General features: G+C 46.1%; 1 protein-coding gene across 3 annotated transcripts in view; it reads right to left on the reverse strand.

Annotated features, from left to right (window-relative positions):
* Positions 1 to 4,016, reverse strand: part of cyld (cylindromatosis (turban tumor syndrome)) — a 61,682-nt gene extending 57,666 nt beyond the window's left edge. The window contains exons 1-2 of one of the 3 annotated variants that reach the window (XM_085991448.1): positions 3,902 to 4,016; positions 690 to 1,376 (exon numbers count right to left, since the gene is read on the reverse strand). In XM_085991448.1, coding sequence (XP_085847574.1) covers positions 690 to 1,199 — 510 coding nt within the window. In that variant the 5' untranslated portion in view covers positions 1,200 to 1,376; positions 3,902 to 4,016. The remainder of the gene's footprint in view (positions 1 to 689; positions 1,377 to 3,901) is intronic. The other 2 variants (XM_085991447.1, XM_085991449.1) reach the window with 2 other exon arrangements.
* Between the last annotated feature and the right edge of the window lie 13,004 nt (positions 4,017 to 17,020).

A 17,020-nucleotide genomic window follows, 5' to 3' on the forward strand; every position in this document is an offset into this window, starting at 1 on the left:
CCATGATTCCCCTAGAGTCCAAAATTCTATCCATCTCAGCCTTGAATATACGCAATGATTCAGCATCCATAGCCCTTTAGGGTAGGGAATTCCAAAGACTCACAACCCTCTGAGTGAAGAAATTCCTCCTCATGTCAGTCTTAAATGGCTAACCCCTTATCCTGAGACTAGGCCCCCCTAGTTCTAGACTCTCCAGCCAGGGGAAAACAGTCTCTCAGCATCTACCGCCAATTCCTGTCAGAATCTTGTGTTTCAATGAGATACTGAAGGCATACTGGATTTAATTGCAGCAATTCTAATTCCAAAGGGTTGTTTTAAATTTAAGTTTCCCAAATCTGTGTCAAGTTTTACCATGTCAATATGCTGCTAAGTGAGGCCAAGACAGCAAGTTAAAAAAATTATTGTGACCATCACTGAATTAAAAGGCAGAGGAGAGATCAATGACCATCAGTATACTCTATCGCACACCACAAACCAGGAAAAAATTGGCTTTTTCAGAGCAAACAGGCAGAATAATTATAAAAGCAGAAGAGGCAGCTGATAGTGTTGAATAATTAAAGGCTCCAATCCTAAGTTAGATAGGAAAGACAGACACATTTACAGCTCCTTTCACACCACCCCCCCCTTTCCACTATAACTTACCTTATTACTGTACATACAAGCAGAAGGAAAAAAAATTGAACACTTACGAATAATTCCACTCCAAAACACAATTCACACAGCAATTTGCTCTGTAGCAACGATCCCTTGAATCGTACAATACCAGGGACTTTTTCTCCGCCAGACCTCAGTTGAACTTTAACCTTAGACCCGTAATCAATTTGGAGTGCTTTCTGTAGTTTTGGTTTGTTTTTAGACAGAAGGTGCCTCTCATCACAGGTTGAAACAGCTAAAAGCAGTTCAGCTACCCTTGCCTCAATTTCCTGTAAATCTTTTTCTTCAACAAGCATGACAGCATACGGCTGTTCTAAGCACTGCACAGTAAGAACCCCTCTTTTATTCTTGTTACTGTGAATATTTGACACGTGAGGACCTCGATCATGAAGCATCATCATCATCATGCTGCCTTTTACTAGTCGTAAAGGCATTTGAGTATGTTTATCAATTGCACTACATTCTTGAGCAACCAGATAATATTTGGGTTCGTCTCGAAGTATCACATTGGATTTCTCTTTGCTCCATATAGCAGAACTCATCATGGTACAAAGCTTTAGGTAAAATCGTGTCGATCGTATCTCAAAGTCAACTTGTTGCTATGGTTGTAAGGGCCATGAAAGTTGTCCACTCTTCATTCTGTTTAACATAGTAAACAGATTCTGCAGCAGAAAGCTAAACTCTTCAAGTGAAGTACATTTGTCAAAGATTCACCTGGATAGCTGGACAGAAAAAAAGAGACAGCATTTCAATAACTTATTCCAAACATTTTATTTGTTATATACTTTCGTTTCTACACAAAATACAAGGAGGGTGTGCAAAATAAATGCATGAATACATGAATTATTCAGCAAAGACTTAATCACAACTGTTTTGACTAAGTGTAAACAATAACAACAACTTGCATTTATATAGCACCTTTAACGTAGTAAGACATAATAAGCTGCTTCACAGGGGCATTATCAAACAAAATTTGACACCGAGCCACATAGGAGATATTAGAGCAGGTGACCAAAAGCATGGTCAAAGAGGTAGGTTTTAAGGAGCGTCTTAAAAGGAGGAAATAGAGGCAGAGGGGTTTAGGCAGAGAATTCCAGAGCTTAGGGCCTCTACCACTTAGAAGGACAAGGGCAGCAGGTGCATGGGACCACCACCACCTACAAGCTCCCCTCCAAGTCACACACCAGCCTGACTTGGAAATATATCACCACTCCTTCATAGATGCTGGGTCAAAATCCTGGAACTCCCTCCCTAACAGCACTGTGGAAGTACCTTCACCACAAGAACTGCAGCGGTTCAAGGCGGCAGCTCACCACCACCTTCTCATGGGCAATAAATGCTGGCCTTGCCAATGACACCCACATCCTATGATGGAATAAAAAAAAATTCAAAAATGTATGTAAATCAAGTCAGATTTTTATTACATTAATATATCACCAAATAATAGCTATAGAGAAGATTTTGCCTTTGTCAGAGCCATGTTTTTACTTTGTGAATGTTTGAACTCAACAAGGTGCAGCCTGCCAATAATAGGCATAGAAAAAAAAACAAATGTTTGGTTCTAACCCAGCTTAACTGAACAGAACCTGCTCAGGGCAGCCCTGTTTTCTATTCTGCCATCAAGAGCCTGAAAGCAAACTGCTCCCAATTCACAACCAACAATTCTTTTAATTCCAATTCTCAGGGGCTAAGTTTACCTCCTGCTCAAGTCTCACATCCATATCATCACACCTTTCAAGTTCAAAAATTCAAGTTCATTCAATAAAAATTCCAAGCTCAAAATGTTGTTTGGATGAAGCTTTTTTTGTATTGTTAAAGAAAACTGATGTTTCTGCCAGGCTGGAGGAGGGTGTTTATAAAGAGCTTTGAAGCAGAATTTTATTATGGTTGGAGTCTGTCAGCCACTCAGGCCTGGCTCATGATGAATAACCACCTGTTTAAGATGCTGATCACTGCAGACATCCTCACTGGTGCAGTTACACCAACAGCTTCAGAAAGAGGTTCATTTGAGATGTTCAACTAAACTCCTGTCTGCCTAGTTTGCTGTTTTTTAACCCCCTTTTCTATCAAAAATGTCCACTGGTGTAAATACACTTACAATCATGTTTATTAGTTGGTCAAATACTGCAGCATGGGCATGTCTAACCCCAGTCCAAGGGCTGAATATGGCTTATTTCCAAATTTTTAACCACCCACCAAGCCAGACTTAAGAAAAATTACTCTGCCCTTAAATTGGAAAATGGGGGGTTCAATGAAGAACCATAGTTGAGGCAATCATAGTAAAGAAAATAAATCACTCCAAAAGAGACAGCAAAACAGCAATTGAGGATCAAAACGAATCAGACAGCACTGTTCTGTATTGTTCAAAAGGCAATGCAGCTTGTATTCCATCATGCATTTATATCATGCATTTCTAAAGCCAGTTGAGATACAAGGAGCTGGCCCACAACCATAAAAAGCTGAACACGTGTACTGGAGTGGTTAGTATATGCCATTGTATTACCTTAAATTCAACCTAGATCAAAGATTAATAGTGTAATAGATTGCTGTGGTTGTACTTAAAAAAAAAAAAAAAATTTAAAAAAAATCCCTCAGAATTGTAACATCACTTTCTTGGAAAAAGCACTTTTAAAAGGCAGTGTGCTTCTCTCCAAGTGGCTCAGTAGGTAGATGCAGCACGCGATGCAGTGCAGAACCAGCTAAACCAGCAAGCCCCCAGGTGGATAACCTGCACAAGCCAGGATTGTGGTCAGGATGCAAAGAAAAAAAATGGCTTCAGTATTCCCCCAGGCTGAAGATGGAATGAACAGCCAGGTTTTCCACTACTGATTTCTGTCTAGGATTCTGTCTAGCTTTTGGATATTAATAGCGTTAAACCTCAGCTCATAATGGCAACAGCCATGGTGTAGAGACAGCGCAAGGCAACCAGCACCTTCAGGCGAGGAAGAGCAGGAGCAGAAATTGGAAAGTAAAAATGTGGACGAAAGAATTACGTCCAATCCTGCCAACCAGAACAGGGCACAATCCGGCCCTGCCTGACCACCAGCAGCCCCTCGGGCTGTCAGCTGCTGAACCGCTGCCTTTCCTGGCAGTGCAGGTATAATGGACGCGGAATCTGCCTGAAGGGGTCAATCGGCAGGCCCTGGGGTCTATTCAGGTATTGAGCGCCGGGCCCCCTTCCCCCGCCGGTACACACTCACTCGCCACACTTATACGCGTTTTACTCCAGTTCGCAGATTTCACTTACGGAGCCTCTGGCCTTTATCCGAGAGCACGGTCGGTGGATTAAACACAAACCCAAACGCCGCACCACCGCTGTAAATAAAAAGCAATATTCCCGCCGGAAGTAAACGCACGACAGTCGGATCTGCCAGCGCGAAGTCCCGCCCCTACATTGCACTGGTTCGTGATACAGCCAAAGGAATGCCCAATGGAAAAAGGCATTGAAAATTGTCCGCTTGGTGATTGGCCCGGGTTGGTGCCAGTCATTGACGTCGCACCGCTTCCGCGATCACGTTTGGTGGACTGGGCGCCGAATGGGCATGCGCACATCGCGCTGCGGCTGCGGGGCGGAGCCTGAGTGACAGAGCGTTCCTGGCGCCTGCACTGCGCGCTACTGGAAATTCCGGGCACTTACCCGTCCGGAATATTGCAGCTTAACCAACAACTTGCATTTATATAGCGCCTTTAACGTAGTAAAACGTCCCAAGGTGCTTCACAGGAGTGTTATAACACAAAAAATTTGACACGAAGCCACATAAGGAGAAATTAAGGCAGATGACCAAAAGCTTGGTCAAAGAGTGTGTTAAAGGAGGAAAGAGAGGTAGCGAGGCAGGGAGGTTTAGGCAGGGAATTCCAGAGCTTAGGGCCTAGGCAACAGAAGGCACGCCCACCAATGGTTGAGTGATTATACTCAGGGATGCTCAAGAGGGCAGAATTAGAGGAGCACAGATATCTTGGGGGGGGGGGGGGCAGGGCGGTTGTGGGGCTGGAGGAGATTACAGAGATAGGGAGGGGTGAGGCCATGGAGGGATTTGAAAACAAGGATGAGAATTTTGAACTCGAGGCACTGATTAACCGGGAGCCAATGTAGGTCAACGAGCACAGGGGTGATGGGTGAACGGAACTTGGTGCGAGTTAGGACACAGGCAGCTGAGTTTTGGATCACCTCAAGTTTCCGTAGGGTAGAATGTGGGAGGCCAGCCAGGAGTGCATTGGAATAGTCAAGTCTAGAGGTAACAAAAGCATTGATGAGGGTTTCAGCAGCAGATGAGCTGAGGCAGGGGCGGAGACGGGTGATGTTACAGAGGTGGAAATAGGCAGTCTTAGTTATGCTGCGAATATGTGGTCGGAAGCTCATTTCAGGGTCAAATATGACACCAAGGTTGCGAACAGTGTGGTTCAGCCTCAGACAGATGTTAGGGAGTCAGTGGCTAGGGAACGGCGTTTGTGGCAGGGACCGAAAACAATGGCTGGTCTTCCCAATATTTAATTGGAGAAAATTTCTGCTCATCTAGAACTGGATGTTGGACAAGCAGTCTGACAATTTAGAGACCGTGGAGGGTTCGAGAGAAGTTGTAGTGAGCTAGAGCTGGATGTTGTCAGTGTACATGTGGAAATTGACGCTGTGTTTTCAGATGATGTCGTCAAGTGGCAACAAGAAGATGAGAAATAGGAGGGGTCCAAGGATAGATCCTTGGGGGACACCAGAGGTAATGACACGAGAGTGGGAAGAGAAGCCATTGCAGGTGATTCTCTGGCTACGATTAGATAGATAAGAATGGAACCAGGCGAGTGCAGTCCCACCCAGCTGGATGACGGTGGAGAGGTGTTGGAGAAGGATGGAGTGGTCAACTGTGTCAATGGCTGCAGACAAGTCAAGAAGGACGAGGAGGAATAGTTTACCTTTGTCACTGTCACAAAGGATGTAATTTGTGACTTTGATGAGAGCCGTTTCGGTACTGTGCCAAGGGCGGAAACCTGATTGGAGGGATGCAAACACGGAATTGCAGGAAAGATGGGCACGGATTTGGGAGGAAACAACACGTTCAAGGACTTTGGAGAGGAAAGGGATGTTGGAGATGGGATAGTAGTTTACAAGGACGGAGGGGTCAAGGGTTGGCTTTTTGAGGAGAGGAGTGATGATGGCAAATTTGAGGGAGGGGGGACAGTACCTGAGGAGAGCGAACCGTTAACAATGCAGCTAACATGGGAGCCCGAAAAGTAAGTTGGGTGGTCAGCAGTTTGGTGGGGATAGGGTCGAGGGAGCAGGAAGTGGGACGACAAGGAGCTTTTACTTAATGGAAACAGCAATTGATAATGCACAAACTTATTTGTACGCTGTATGTTTGTATAGAAATGAAACTAAATTCTCCGTATAAATTTACTATATTTTCTTGAATCCCATTTTAAGTTTTACTCTGTGGCTGTACTTTAAAGGTTATTGCCAAAATAATGTTACTCCACCCATTTCATGTTAATATTTCCACTGGACCACTTTTTCCAATCAAAATATGCATCACAAATTCCATAGATGTAAAGTGGAAGGCCTGTGTCATTGAGACCAAGGTAGTACGTCGATTTGAACATAAAGTTGAAGGTATGAATTAAGATTTAAACATTTGGCCAGTGTCATTTTGAATATTGTAATAGAGCCACCTGGTGGACTACTGATGTATATAATAAAAAGCCATATGCAGTTCAGTTCTTACCGGAAGCCATGTTGTGCTGTTGTATATATATGCTGTGTCTCAAGATATCACCGAATTGGCGATGAGGATGCGATTGCAGATTCCCTAGCTGAAATTTTTGTTGGAGGATAATGCTGCGAACTGACGGAGGGACTGTTAGAGGTTCTTCATTTTGCAGAAAAACTTAAAATACCAAGGTAAGTTTCGAGCAAATGTGGCTGAACTGTCAATGTTGCCAGAGTCCAGATGGCCATGCCTATTGGAATAATAGGGTGCTTGGGTGAGTTGCATTGTGACCGAGAGACTTTCGGAGCATATGTGGAGCGGCTAGAAATGTTTTTCACTGTGAATAGTATTGTTGAAGTCCCCGATGGTGTAAACCATAACCGGGCAGTTTTAGAAATAAAACAAGCTATTTTTTTGACTGAAGCAGGCCCCGAGGTGTATGAAACCCTAAAAAATGTGCTTGTTCCCACCAAGCCGAAGGACATGCCACTGAAGGAGATTGTAACCAAGTTAGAACAGCACTACAGTCCTGAGCCCCTGGAAATTGCTGAAATTTATAGATTTGGAACACGTGATCAATTAAATGATGAGGGTATCAGTGAGTACATTGTAGCTTTAAAAAAGTTATCCATTCACTTATTTTGGAAACTTTCAGGACCGAGCTTTGCGTGACCATTTTGTTTGTGGGTTGAAAACTGAGCATATCAGAAGTTGACAACCCCCAACTTGACTTTTGATTTAGCTTGTCAATGGATATGTCGATGGATATGGCCGACCGATACTCCCGAAAGTTCTGCACCATTTCCAGTCGTCAGACAACCAAGGTGAATCAACTGCAGGCTAAAAGTAAAAGGCATTTGGGCCCCAAGGCCTCAGCAACTGGCCAAGGTAACAGTACATTGAAGTCGTGCTATCAGTGCCTGGGACAACACATCGCTCAAAGCTGTCTATGTTTGAAGGCAGAGTGTTTCTACTGCAAGAAAACTGGGCATCTTGTGAAGGCGTGCCGACATTAGAGTAAACCGACTGGCAATGCTAGAAGTAGAAATTGGCATACACTACATACCGTTGAAAAGAAGCAGCAGAATGAGGAGTTTCTGGAGATTCACGTCATCAGGAGCATGAAGGTATCTAACAGCAATTTGCGAGGTATCATCATCCAATTAGATGTAGTAGGAACCAGGATTCCCATGGAAATCAACAATGGTGCATCCGTGAGCGTAGTACCAGAATTGCTATATCGTGACAATGAAGGGGTTAAAAGTTAGATTAGCGGCTAACTGACTAGCTGGCTGATGTAATAAAGGAGAAGTCTGGCAGAACAAAGACAGTTGCTGACAGTTGGAAAAAGCATATTACATGATGACTGGGGGAGTGAAAGAAGGCAAGGAGGCCATGCATTGAACAATGGGCCGCCAATCAAGGACGTGCGGTCAATACTTGGAATGGAAGGAGAATAAATGAGCTAAACAAGATGTGATTTTCGAAGATGTGGTTAAGTGTATGTAAATTGGATAAGAGCTAAAGAGTAGAACAATTGAAGACATGGAAACATTGAAGAAATGAGATAAACAAGATGTGTTTTGTGGAGATGTGATTAAGCGTACATGACTTGGACAATTATTGGCCAAGTCCAGAAGATGTGAAGGAAACAAGATGTAAAATTGTATATAAGCCAGCTGCTCGAATGTAAAAATTAGACTCTCGTCTCAGATGCGGCTGATAGAGCCTCTCCCTGCATGTGCTTGAATAAAGATCGCTTGAAACCAGTACACGCTCGTCTTCGTCTGCTTTGGGACAGAGAGAAAACCCCCAACAACAAGTTGCGTGATTATTGACTAGAGAAATTGACGATAGAGCTGCGAGGCTACTCAGGAGAGCGAATCCCTGTAGTAGGAAGTGTCACCATACCAGTGAAATACAAGGATCAGTGTCAGAGCTTGCCTCTCATATTAATGGCAGGAGACAAGCCTGCCCTGATAGGTAGAAATTGGTTGGGATCACTGAAGCTGGATTGGAATGAGATTTTTCATGTGGAAGTGAAATTTGCATCGAAAAATGACATCATCAAGCAGTATCCGAAGGTGTTCAGCGAAACGGGCAGTTCAATCCAAGACTTCAAGGTGAGTGTCAGAGTGCAGAAGGATGCAAGACCAGTTTACTGCAAGGCACGTCCCGTAAAATACACACTCGAGGAAGTTGAGCAAGAACTCAAGAGACGAGAAACTGAGAGCATTATCTCTAAGATAGATCTGAGTAATTGGGCTACACGCATTGTTGTTGTACCTAGGTCAGATGGTAAGGTAAGGTTGTGTGGTGATTATAAGGTAACTGTAAACTAGATTCTAGAGTGTAATCTACCCAATATGTTGCCAAATGTGGAAGATTTGATCACAACGCTGACAGGTGGCCAAATCTTTTCGAAGTTAGATCTAACAAACGCCTACCTACAACTTGAGTTAGATGAAGAGTCCAAGTTCTGATGAAAGGTCATCAACCTGAAACGTTAACTCTGTTTCTCTCTTCACAGATGCTGCCTGACCTGCTGAGTATCTCCAGCATTTTCTGTTTTTAGTCTAAGTCATGCTTGGCTATAAATAATCACCGAGGCCTATATCAGTTCAATAGTCTACCATTTGGAGTGTCTTCTGTCCCCGACATATTCCAAGGGTTGATGAACCAGATTTTGCAAGGGATTGAAGGGGTAGTGTGTTATTTGGATAACTTACTCTTTTCAGCACCAAACAGACAAATCCATGATGTGGTGTTGAATGAAGTGCTCAAACGACTAGAGAAGCACGGAGTACAAGTGACAGCTCACAAGTGTGAGTTGTTTCAAAACTCAGTGGAGTACTTGGGGCACAGAGTAGACAAAGATGGTATACATCCAACTAAGGGAAAGCTGGAGGCAATCAGAAATCCATCCACTCCCAAGAATGTCCCTGAGCTTCGATCATTTTTGGGTCTATTGAATTATTATGGAAAGTTCCTCCCAAACTTGGCAACATTGTTACATCCACTGAATGTGCTGTTGAGAAAACAGGTCCCTTGGAAGTGGTCAAAAGAATGCGATACAGCATTCAAAGAGTGTAAAAGCCAGTTAGTAGAGAGTACCATGTTAGTTCACTATGATGTATCTAAGAAGATCAAGCTAACGTGTGACGCCTCTCCGTACGGAGTTGGGGCAGTGATCTCTCATGTACTAGATAGTGGGGAGGAGAGACCAATTGCTTTTGCTTCACGTACTCTCAGTGCCAGTGAGCGGAATTATGCGTAGATCAAAAGGAAATCTTTGTCATTGACTTTTGGGGTCAAGAAGTTTCACAAATACTTGTTTGGTCGGCAATCCTCCATCCAAAATCCCCAGTTCCAACCTTAGCTTTTTAAAAATATTCATTCATGGGAAGTGGGCATCGCTGGCAAAGGTTACGTGTAGATTTTGCTGAGCTAGAAGGACAGCAATTGTTCATAGTGATAGATAGTCACTCAAAGTGGGTAGAGGTGTTTCCGATGCGGATAATAACAACAAGCAAAACACTACCCAATTTGTGAAGATTGATTTCTTCATATGGCCTCCCAGAAGAAATTGTGTCTGATAATGGGCTGCAATTTTGTTCAGAAAAGTTCACACAGTTTATGAGCAGAAACAGTGTGAAACATACCAAAGTTCCACCGTACCACCCTGCTTCAAATGGTGCAGCAAAACGCACAGTACAAATTGTCAAACGTGCCCACATCAAGCAAATGTTGGATCCAAATCCAAAGAAATGTCAGTTGTTGTTGGACCACAAACTAGCACATCTTCTGATTATCTATACTCCTCATACCACTACTGGTAGAAAACCAGCAGAGTTGTATCTCAAACGACAGCCACGAACCAGGTTCTCGTTGTTAAAGCCAAACTTGGCACAGTTCGTAGAAGAGAAACAATCACGGCAGAAAGAGAATCATGATAAAGGTAGAGTTAGAGAGAGAAGTGTAAAGTTGAACCAGAAGGTTAGAGGGAAGAACTATCATCATAAATGGTTAACGTGGTTACCAGGAAGAGTAGTGAAGATATGTGGCCCTCGCACATATTTGGTCAAGATGTTTGATCATGGAAAGGTTAGGTTTGTTCACATTGGTCATATCTTACCTACAGATGCGGAAGGAGTTGAAAGCCGGGATGTTTCAATTTATTCTGATGTGTCAGATAGTTTTGTTACAAGTAGAGCACCAGTAGCAAATCCTACATCAGACGTACCAGCAACAAATCCAAGACAAAGTCGGAATTTAAGTCTGAGCCCGAGTCAGGCAGACAAAGTCTGAAAGTGTAGAGAGTCCAAATGTAGATCAAGGTCAGCCCTTGGAGAAAAATTCTCCGCAGGCTCAGCCTAGAATGAGTCAAAGTCCTACAACAAATCTGAAAGTTCTGTTCAAGAAAGAAGGTATCCTCTTCAAAACAGAAACCCAGTGGTTAAGTTTAATCTGTAAATATGGAAAATAAGTTCATATCTTTCATTTGTGTTACAGAATTCTATAGTAGAATTTGGAAACATAAAATGGGTTCCATTTGAGAAACGTCTACCAAGAGTTGTGTATACCATGCAAGTCATGGACAATTATTATTTGCTATGATTAACTTTTTCAATAGGAGGGAGAAGTGTAATAGAGTCACCTGGTGGACTACTGATGTATATAATAATAAAGTCATGTGCAGTACAGTTCTTACTGGAAGCTGTTGTGCTGTTGTATATATATGCTGTGTCTCAAGATATCACAAATATTTTGCAGCAGCAGCTTGCTGACAGGTCACAGGGTTCATACCACACCTGAGGGAGTTTTAAATATGGTAATTGAAGTGAACCGAATTGTAGATCTGAGAGCACTGCTGTTAAGTTCATCTGTTGTCTAGGTCATAGTATAGAGCAAGCGATTAATTTGATGCTATAATGTGCGTATTTTAGAATTCTTAAACACCAAACTATGTCCTGTTAAAGGTTCATCCTACCAGTAAAATTGACATTTTATTATTTTCTCCATGGAATGGGGAAGTACTTTGACAGAAGTACTGTCCCTCCGCTTTCCTTCTCATTTGATCAAAAATGTTTAAAAACAGAAATAAATAGAAAACTATACAAAGGGATAAAGTATATTTTTTCTAGGTAAAATTTCTAAAATTATGGAACATTTGATACAGAAATCATGGCTAATTACCAATATGTTATTAAAAATCTTGAGTATGGCATAGTGTTCCTTTCCACAAATCTTACTTCATGTTGTCATGATTTTTAAGTAACAGTTTTATGTCAACATTTACACCCTGGTTTAGAAATTTTGGTGAAATGGCATCATTCGAAGTTCAGCTGAGCAGACCTTTCACCTGCTGCTATGCTCCTGCTGTGCTCCTCTCCCAAATGCCAGGTAATGGGTTATTTAATTAATAGGGGTAAGCACCACTCCACAAAAGTAGCATGACCTCACATCAGCACCCTGCTGCTCTGAGAAGGGGGTCAGAGGCCGATCCAGCCAACCCTGGATAACACCAATATTTTAATCCAGGTGAACTCCCATGATCCAAAGTACCTGTTCCAATGGTAATCAATGCTACAGGGATTGACCACCATTTGCTTTTTGAATTTTGGGGCCCACATTAGACCCAGAACGGATCATTAGCCTGCACTCTGCAGACATCATTGGGCCAAATTAGATGAGTGCCTGGGAGGATTACGAACATATGAAATTGACGGGCAGAAAAAGACCAGCTGGTCCAGCAAGCACACCCCACACCATGATGGCTGGAGCATCATGACTAAACACTCCCTCCTAAGGTCATCGACCTGAAACGTTAACTCTGTTTCCCTCTCCACAGATGCTGCCTGACCTGCTGAGTATTTCCAGCATTTTCTGTTTTTATTTCATTGATGGCAAGTGCAGCTTTAAAGAAGACACTGTATTAAGAAATACTTTCAACATAATCCATTGCATCGTCTATGGCATAAGCCTCAGTTTACACATTTCCCTTGCCCAGCAATAAGCTTCTAAAGCATTTTGCTGTGAAGCCCTGCTACTTGACTGGATTAATCTATTTCAGTTGAAACCTTTCCCTGTCACATTTTTGATGTGTTATCATCTTGTGGCAGAACCACTGAATGACTCTGGCTAACTGTATATAATTCTCTTTAACGATGTTCTAACACCAGCCTAAACCTGTACCATTGTGTTAGGCATTACTGTGTTTTGTATATAGAGTTTGCATGTACGGGGCGTGGCCCCTTTAAGAGCGCGGGAAAACGCGGGCAAACGCGATGATGTCACGTCGCAAACCACGGGGCTACCCAGGCAGTCCTCGTGGCATCTCCGTTGAGTAAAGACCTATTTAATTGTTCTCTTGTGTCGATCTCCGTTATTCGTAGGAATTCGTTAATTCCTACATTGGTGACCCCGTTTTTGTGAACGTTTTCACAAAAGAAGAGCACAGCATGGAAGCGAACGCCGTTTCGCTAAAGCGAACGCAGTTCTGGGAGCAGCAAGCGCCCTCGTGGTTTATTCAGGTCGAGGCCCAGTTCGCCCTGAGGAACATCGATGCAGATCAGGCCAAGTACCTTTATGTGGTCTCCGCACTCGACAGCTCTACCGCCTCTCGGATCGTCAGCCTCCTCAAAAAAACCCCAACGGAGCGCAAGTATGAAACCCTCAAAGCGCGGTTACTGCAGGTTTTCTGGCTCACAAAATCGGAGCGCGCCCGTCGATTACTCGCTATGCCCAGGCTCGGGGACTCCAAGCCTTCAGAGTTGATGAGCCAAATGCTCACACTCCTGGGCTCAGAACGGGAATGTTTCCTATTCCGCGAGATTTTCCTCAGCCAACTGCCTGAACAGGTACAAGCTGCCCTGGCCAGATCTGAAATTGAAGACTGCGCAACACTTGCTGTGGAGGCTGCCAAAATTTTTGCTGTAACTCGGCAGTACTGCACCGCCACGAGGCACCCATCCCCCGCAGACGCCGTCCCAGCTCATCAGCCTGCTGGGCTGTGTTTCTACCATGCGCAGTTCGGCGCGAAGGCGAAGCATTGCCGCCCTCCCTGCAGTTTTCCCCAACAAAACAAACAACAACTGACACTGCGACCACCGAGGAACAGGTCTAACGGGCACCCCGCGGCCGCGATGGCGATCGGCAACGCGGGAAAATTGCTGTTCATCACTGATACTCTCTCCGGTCGTCGTTTTCTGTGCAACACCGGAGCGCAGTGCAGCATTTTACCCGCATCCGCCCTCGATGTGCAGACGGGGAATCACGGCCCCACCCTTGAAGCGGCCAATGGCGGAACAATTCGGACCTTCGGCAGACGGCGAGTGGAGGTGTGCCTCGGGGGGCAACGTTTTCACTGGGAGTTTGTTACGGCCAAAGTTTCCCAGCCCCTCCTCGGCGTAGATTTCCTGTGCGCCAACAGCCTCCTGGTCGACGTTAGGAACCGGTGGCTGATCAACGCAGCAACTTTTAATTCTCTTCCGTGTTACCGCAGTAACACTACGTTGCGCACCGTCTCCTGTGCGTTCCCGACTCCTGATGAGTTCACTCGCCTGCTCAGCGAATTCCCCGACCTGACAAGACCCACGTTCTCCTCCACAGCCACGAAACATGGTGTGGAACACCACATCACCACCAACGGCCCCCCGGTCTACGCGTGGGCCCAGCGCCTGGAACCTGGCAAGCTGGCGGTCACAAAGGCGGAGTTCGCAACCATGGAACGGTTAGGGATTATTCGCCGGTCAAAAAGTCCCTGGTCTTCACCCCTCCATATCGTCCCGAAGTCTGGCGGTGGATGGCAGCCATGCAGCGACTATCGACGCCACCACTCCTGATCGGTACCCGATCCCCCACATTCAGGGTTTCTCTGCCCATTTGGCAGGGAACACCGTGTTCTCAAAAGTCGACCTCGTCCGGGGCTACCACCAGTCCCAGTTTATCCACAAGACGTCCAGAAGACCGCAGTCATCACCCCATTCGGCCGCTTCGAGTTTTTACGAATGCCGTTTGGGTTAAAGAACGCCGCCCAGGCTTTCCAACGCCTGATGGGCTCCGTGCTGCGGGACCTCAAGTTCCTCTTCGTCTACCTAGATGATATTCTAATTGCCAGTCCTAGTAAGGAAGAACATACCTGTCACCTACGCACCCTTTTCGACACCTCAGCCAACACAGCCTGATTATCAACCCGGCCAAGTGTCAGTTTGGCCTGCACCAAATTGACTTCCTGGGGCATCACATCACCTCAGAGGGAGCGGTTCCTTTACCTTTGAAAGTAGAGGCGGTGACATCCTTTCCACGCCCGCAGAACGTGAAGGCCCTGCAGGAATTCCTAGGCATGGTAAACTTTTACCACCGTTTCATGCCTAAGGCGGCACTACTCATGCAGCCCCTGTACGAGGCGCTCAAGGGCAAGACTGGCAAGAACCCGGTAGACTGGACGGATGACATGGCCCGAGCATTCGCCGACATCAAAAGCGCCTTAACCAACGCGACTATGCTGGCGCACCCGCTGCCAGGAGCCACCATCGCCCTCACCACCGACGCGTCAGACTACGCAGTTGGTGCCGTGCAACAGCAGTGGGTGAACGGGACGTGGCAGCCGTTGGCATTCTTCAGCCATCAACTACGGCAGAACGAGAGAGCATATAGCACGTTCGACCGGGAGTTGCTCGCCCTTTTTCTGGCCATCCGCCATTTTTGGTTCCTACTGGAAGGACGTCCTTTCACCACCTTTGTGGACCATAAGCCGCTAACCTTTGCAATGGCCAAGACCGCCGAACCGTGGTCAGCCCGACAGCAGCGTCAACTGACCTACATATCCGAATTCACCACGGATATACAGCACGTGGCCGGTAAGGACAACCTGGTGGCAGACTGCCTCTCCCGCGCGATCGTCAATACGGTTCATTTAGGCATCGACTACGCCCTCATGGCAGCGGACCAAGCCTCAGACCCAGAAGTCCAAGCTTACAGAACGGCCGTCACTGGCCTCCAGTTGGCCGACGTCAAGTTCCATTCGGCAGGTACCACGCTGTTGTGTGACGTCTCCGTACAGGATCCTCGCCCTGTCGTGCCGGTCATCTGGCGCCGCAAAGTGTTCGACGCCATACATGGGTTGTCACACCCAGGAATGAAAGCCTCTCAGAAACTGATGTCAGCGAAATTTGTATGGCATGGCATGCATAATGATGTCCGCGACTGGGCCAACACCTGCGTGGTCTGCCAAAAGGCCAAGGTACAGCGCCACATCAAAGCTCCGTTGGCCACCTTCACAGTTCCAGAGCGACGTTTTGACCATGTCAATGTGGACCTGGTAGGAGCACTCCCACCCTCCCATGGTTTTTCACACATCCTGACCATGGTTGACTGCACCACCAGATGGCCGGAGGCGGTCCCCCTGTCATCCACTACTTCGGCGGACGTGGCCAGGGCGTTCATTTCCTCCTGGGTCGCCTGTTTTGGAGTGCCCGCAGATATTTCGTCAGACAGGGGACCGCAGTTTTCCTCCAAACTCTGGAACGCAGTGGCCCAAGGACTCGGTGTCAAATTGCACCGCACCACAGCCTACCACCCACAGGCGAATGGCCTCTGCGAATGCTTCCACCGGTCAATGAAAGCCACCCTGAGGGCCAGCCTCCAGGATGCTGGATGGGCAGACAAGCTACCGTGGGTCCTGTTGGGCCTTTGCATGGCCCCCAAAGAAGACCTTCACTCTTCATCAGCGGAGCTTGTGTATGGTCAGCCGCTGCGAGTCCCGGGGGACTTCCTACCAACATCGACAGAGCCATGGTCCGCGTCTGCCCAGCTTGCTCGTCACCAAGAGGCGGCCAGATGTTTCGCACCGGTGCCCACTTCGCACCACGGGCTGCAGAGGCCACACATTCCCACGGAGCTTCACAAGGCTGAATACGTTTTTATTCGCCATGACGCACATAGGGAACCGCTCAAGGCCCCATATACCGGTCCCTTCTGCGTGTTGGAAGCAGGGGACAAAACCTTCACGGTAGATGTCGGTGGTAAATCGGACCACATTTTGGTCGACCGCTTAAAGCCAGCACATTTAGACCTCGACCGCCCCATCGAGACAGCACAACCGCTGAGACGGGGTCGGCCACCCATCGTCGTTACGGCAGACCAAGTGCGACCGCCCGCCAGACCGCCAGCCGACCAGCAGCCTCCACCTTGAGAGTACAGGAGTCGTTCTGACAGGCTCGTCAGACCCCTTCACCGTTTGACTTTGTCCGTTAAAGCGAATTCTGGGGGGGTGCATGTGGCAGAACCACTAAATGACTCTGGCTAACTGTATATAATTCTCTTTAATGATGTTCTAACACCAGCCTAAACCTGTACCATTGTGTTAGGCATTACTGTGTTTTGTGTACGTTTGCATGTACGGGGCGTGGCCCCTTTAAGAGCATGGGAAAACGCGGGTAAACGCGATGACGTCACGTCGCAAACCACAAGGCTGCCCAGGCAGTCCTCGTGGCATCTCCGTTGAGTAAAGACCTGTTTAATTGTTCTCTTGTGTCGATCTCCGTTATTCGTAGGAATTCGTTAATTCCTACAATCTAACCAACAGCAAATCTTGGAAATGATATTTTTCCAAACAAAAAGAATCCAGTTCTTGATCCACATCCACGGTTGAGTTATTCTATGACAAC

The sequence above is a fragment of the Somniosus microcephalus genome, chromosome 6, assembly GCF_052327205.1.
Source record: "Somniosus microcephalus isolate GS21.2 chromosome 6, FLI_Smic_1.0, whole genome shotgun sequence".
Classification (NCBI taxonomy): domain Eukaryota; kingdom Metazoa; phylum Chordata; class Chondrichthyes; order Squaliformes; family Somniosidae; genus Somniosus; species Somniosus microcephalus.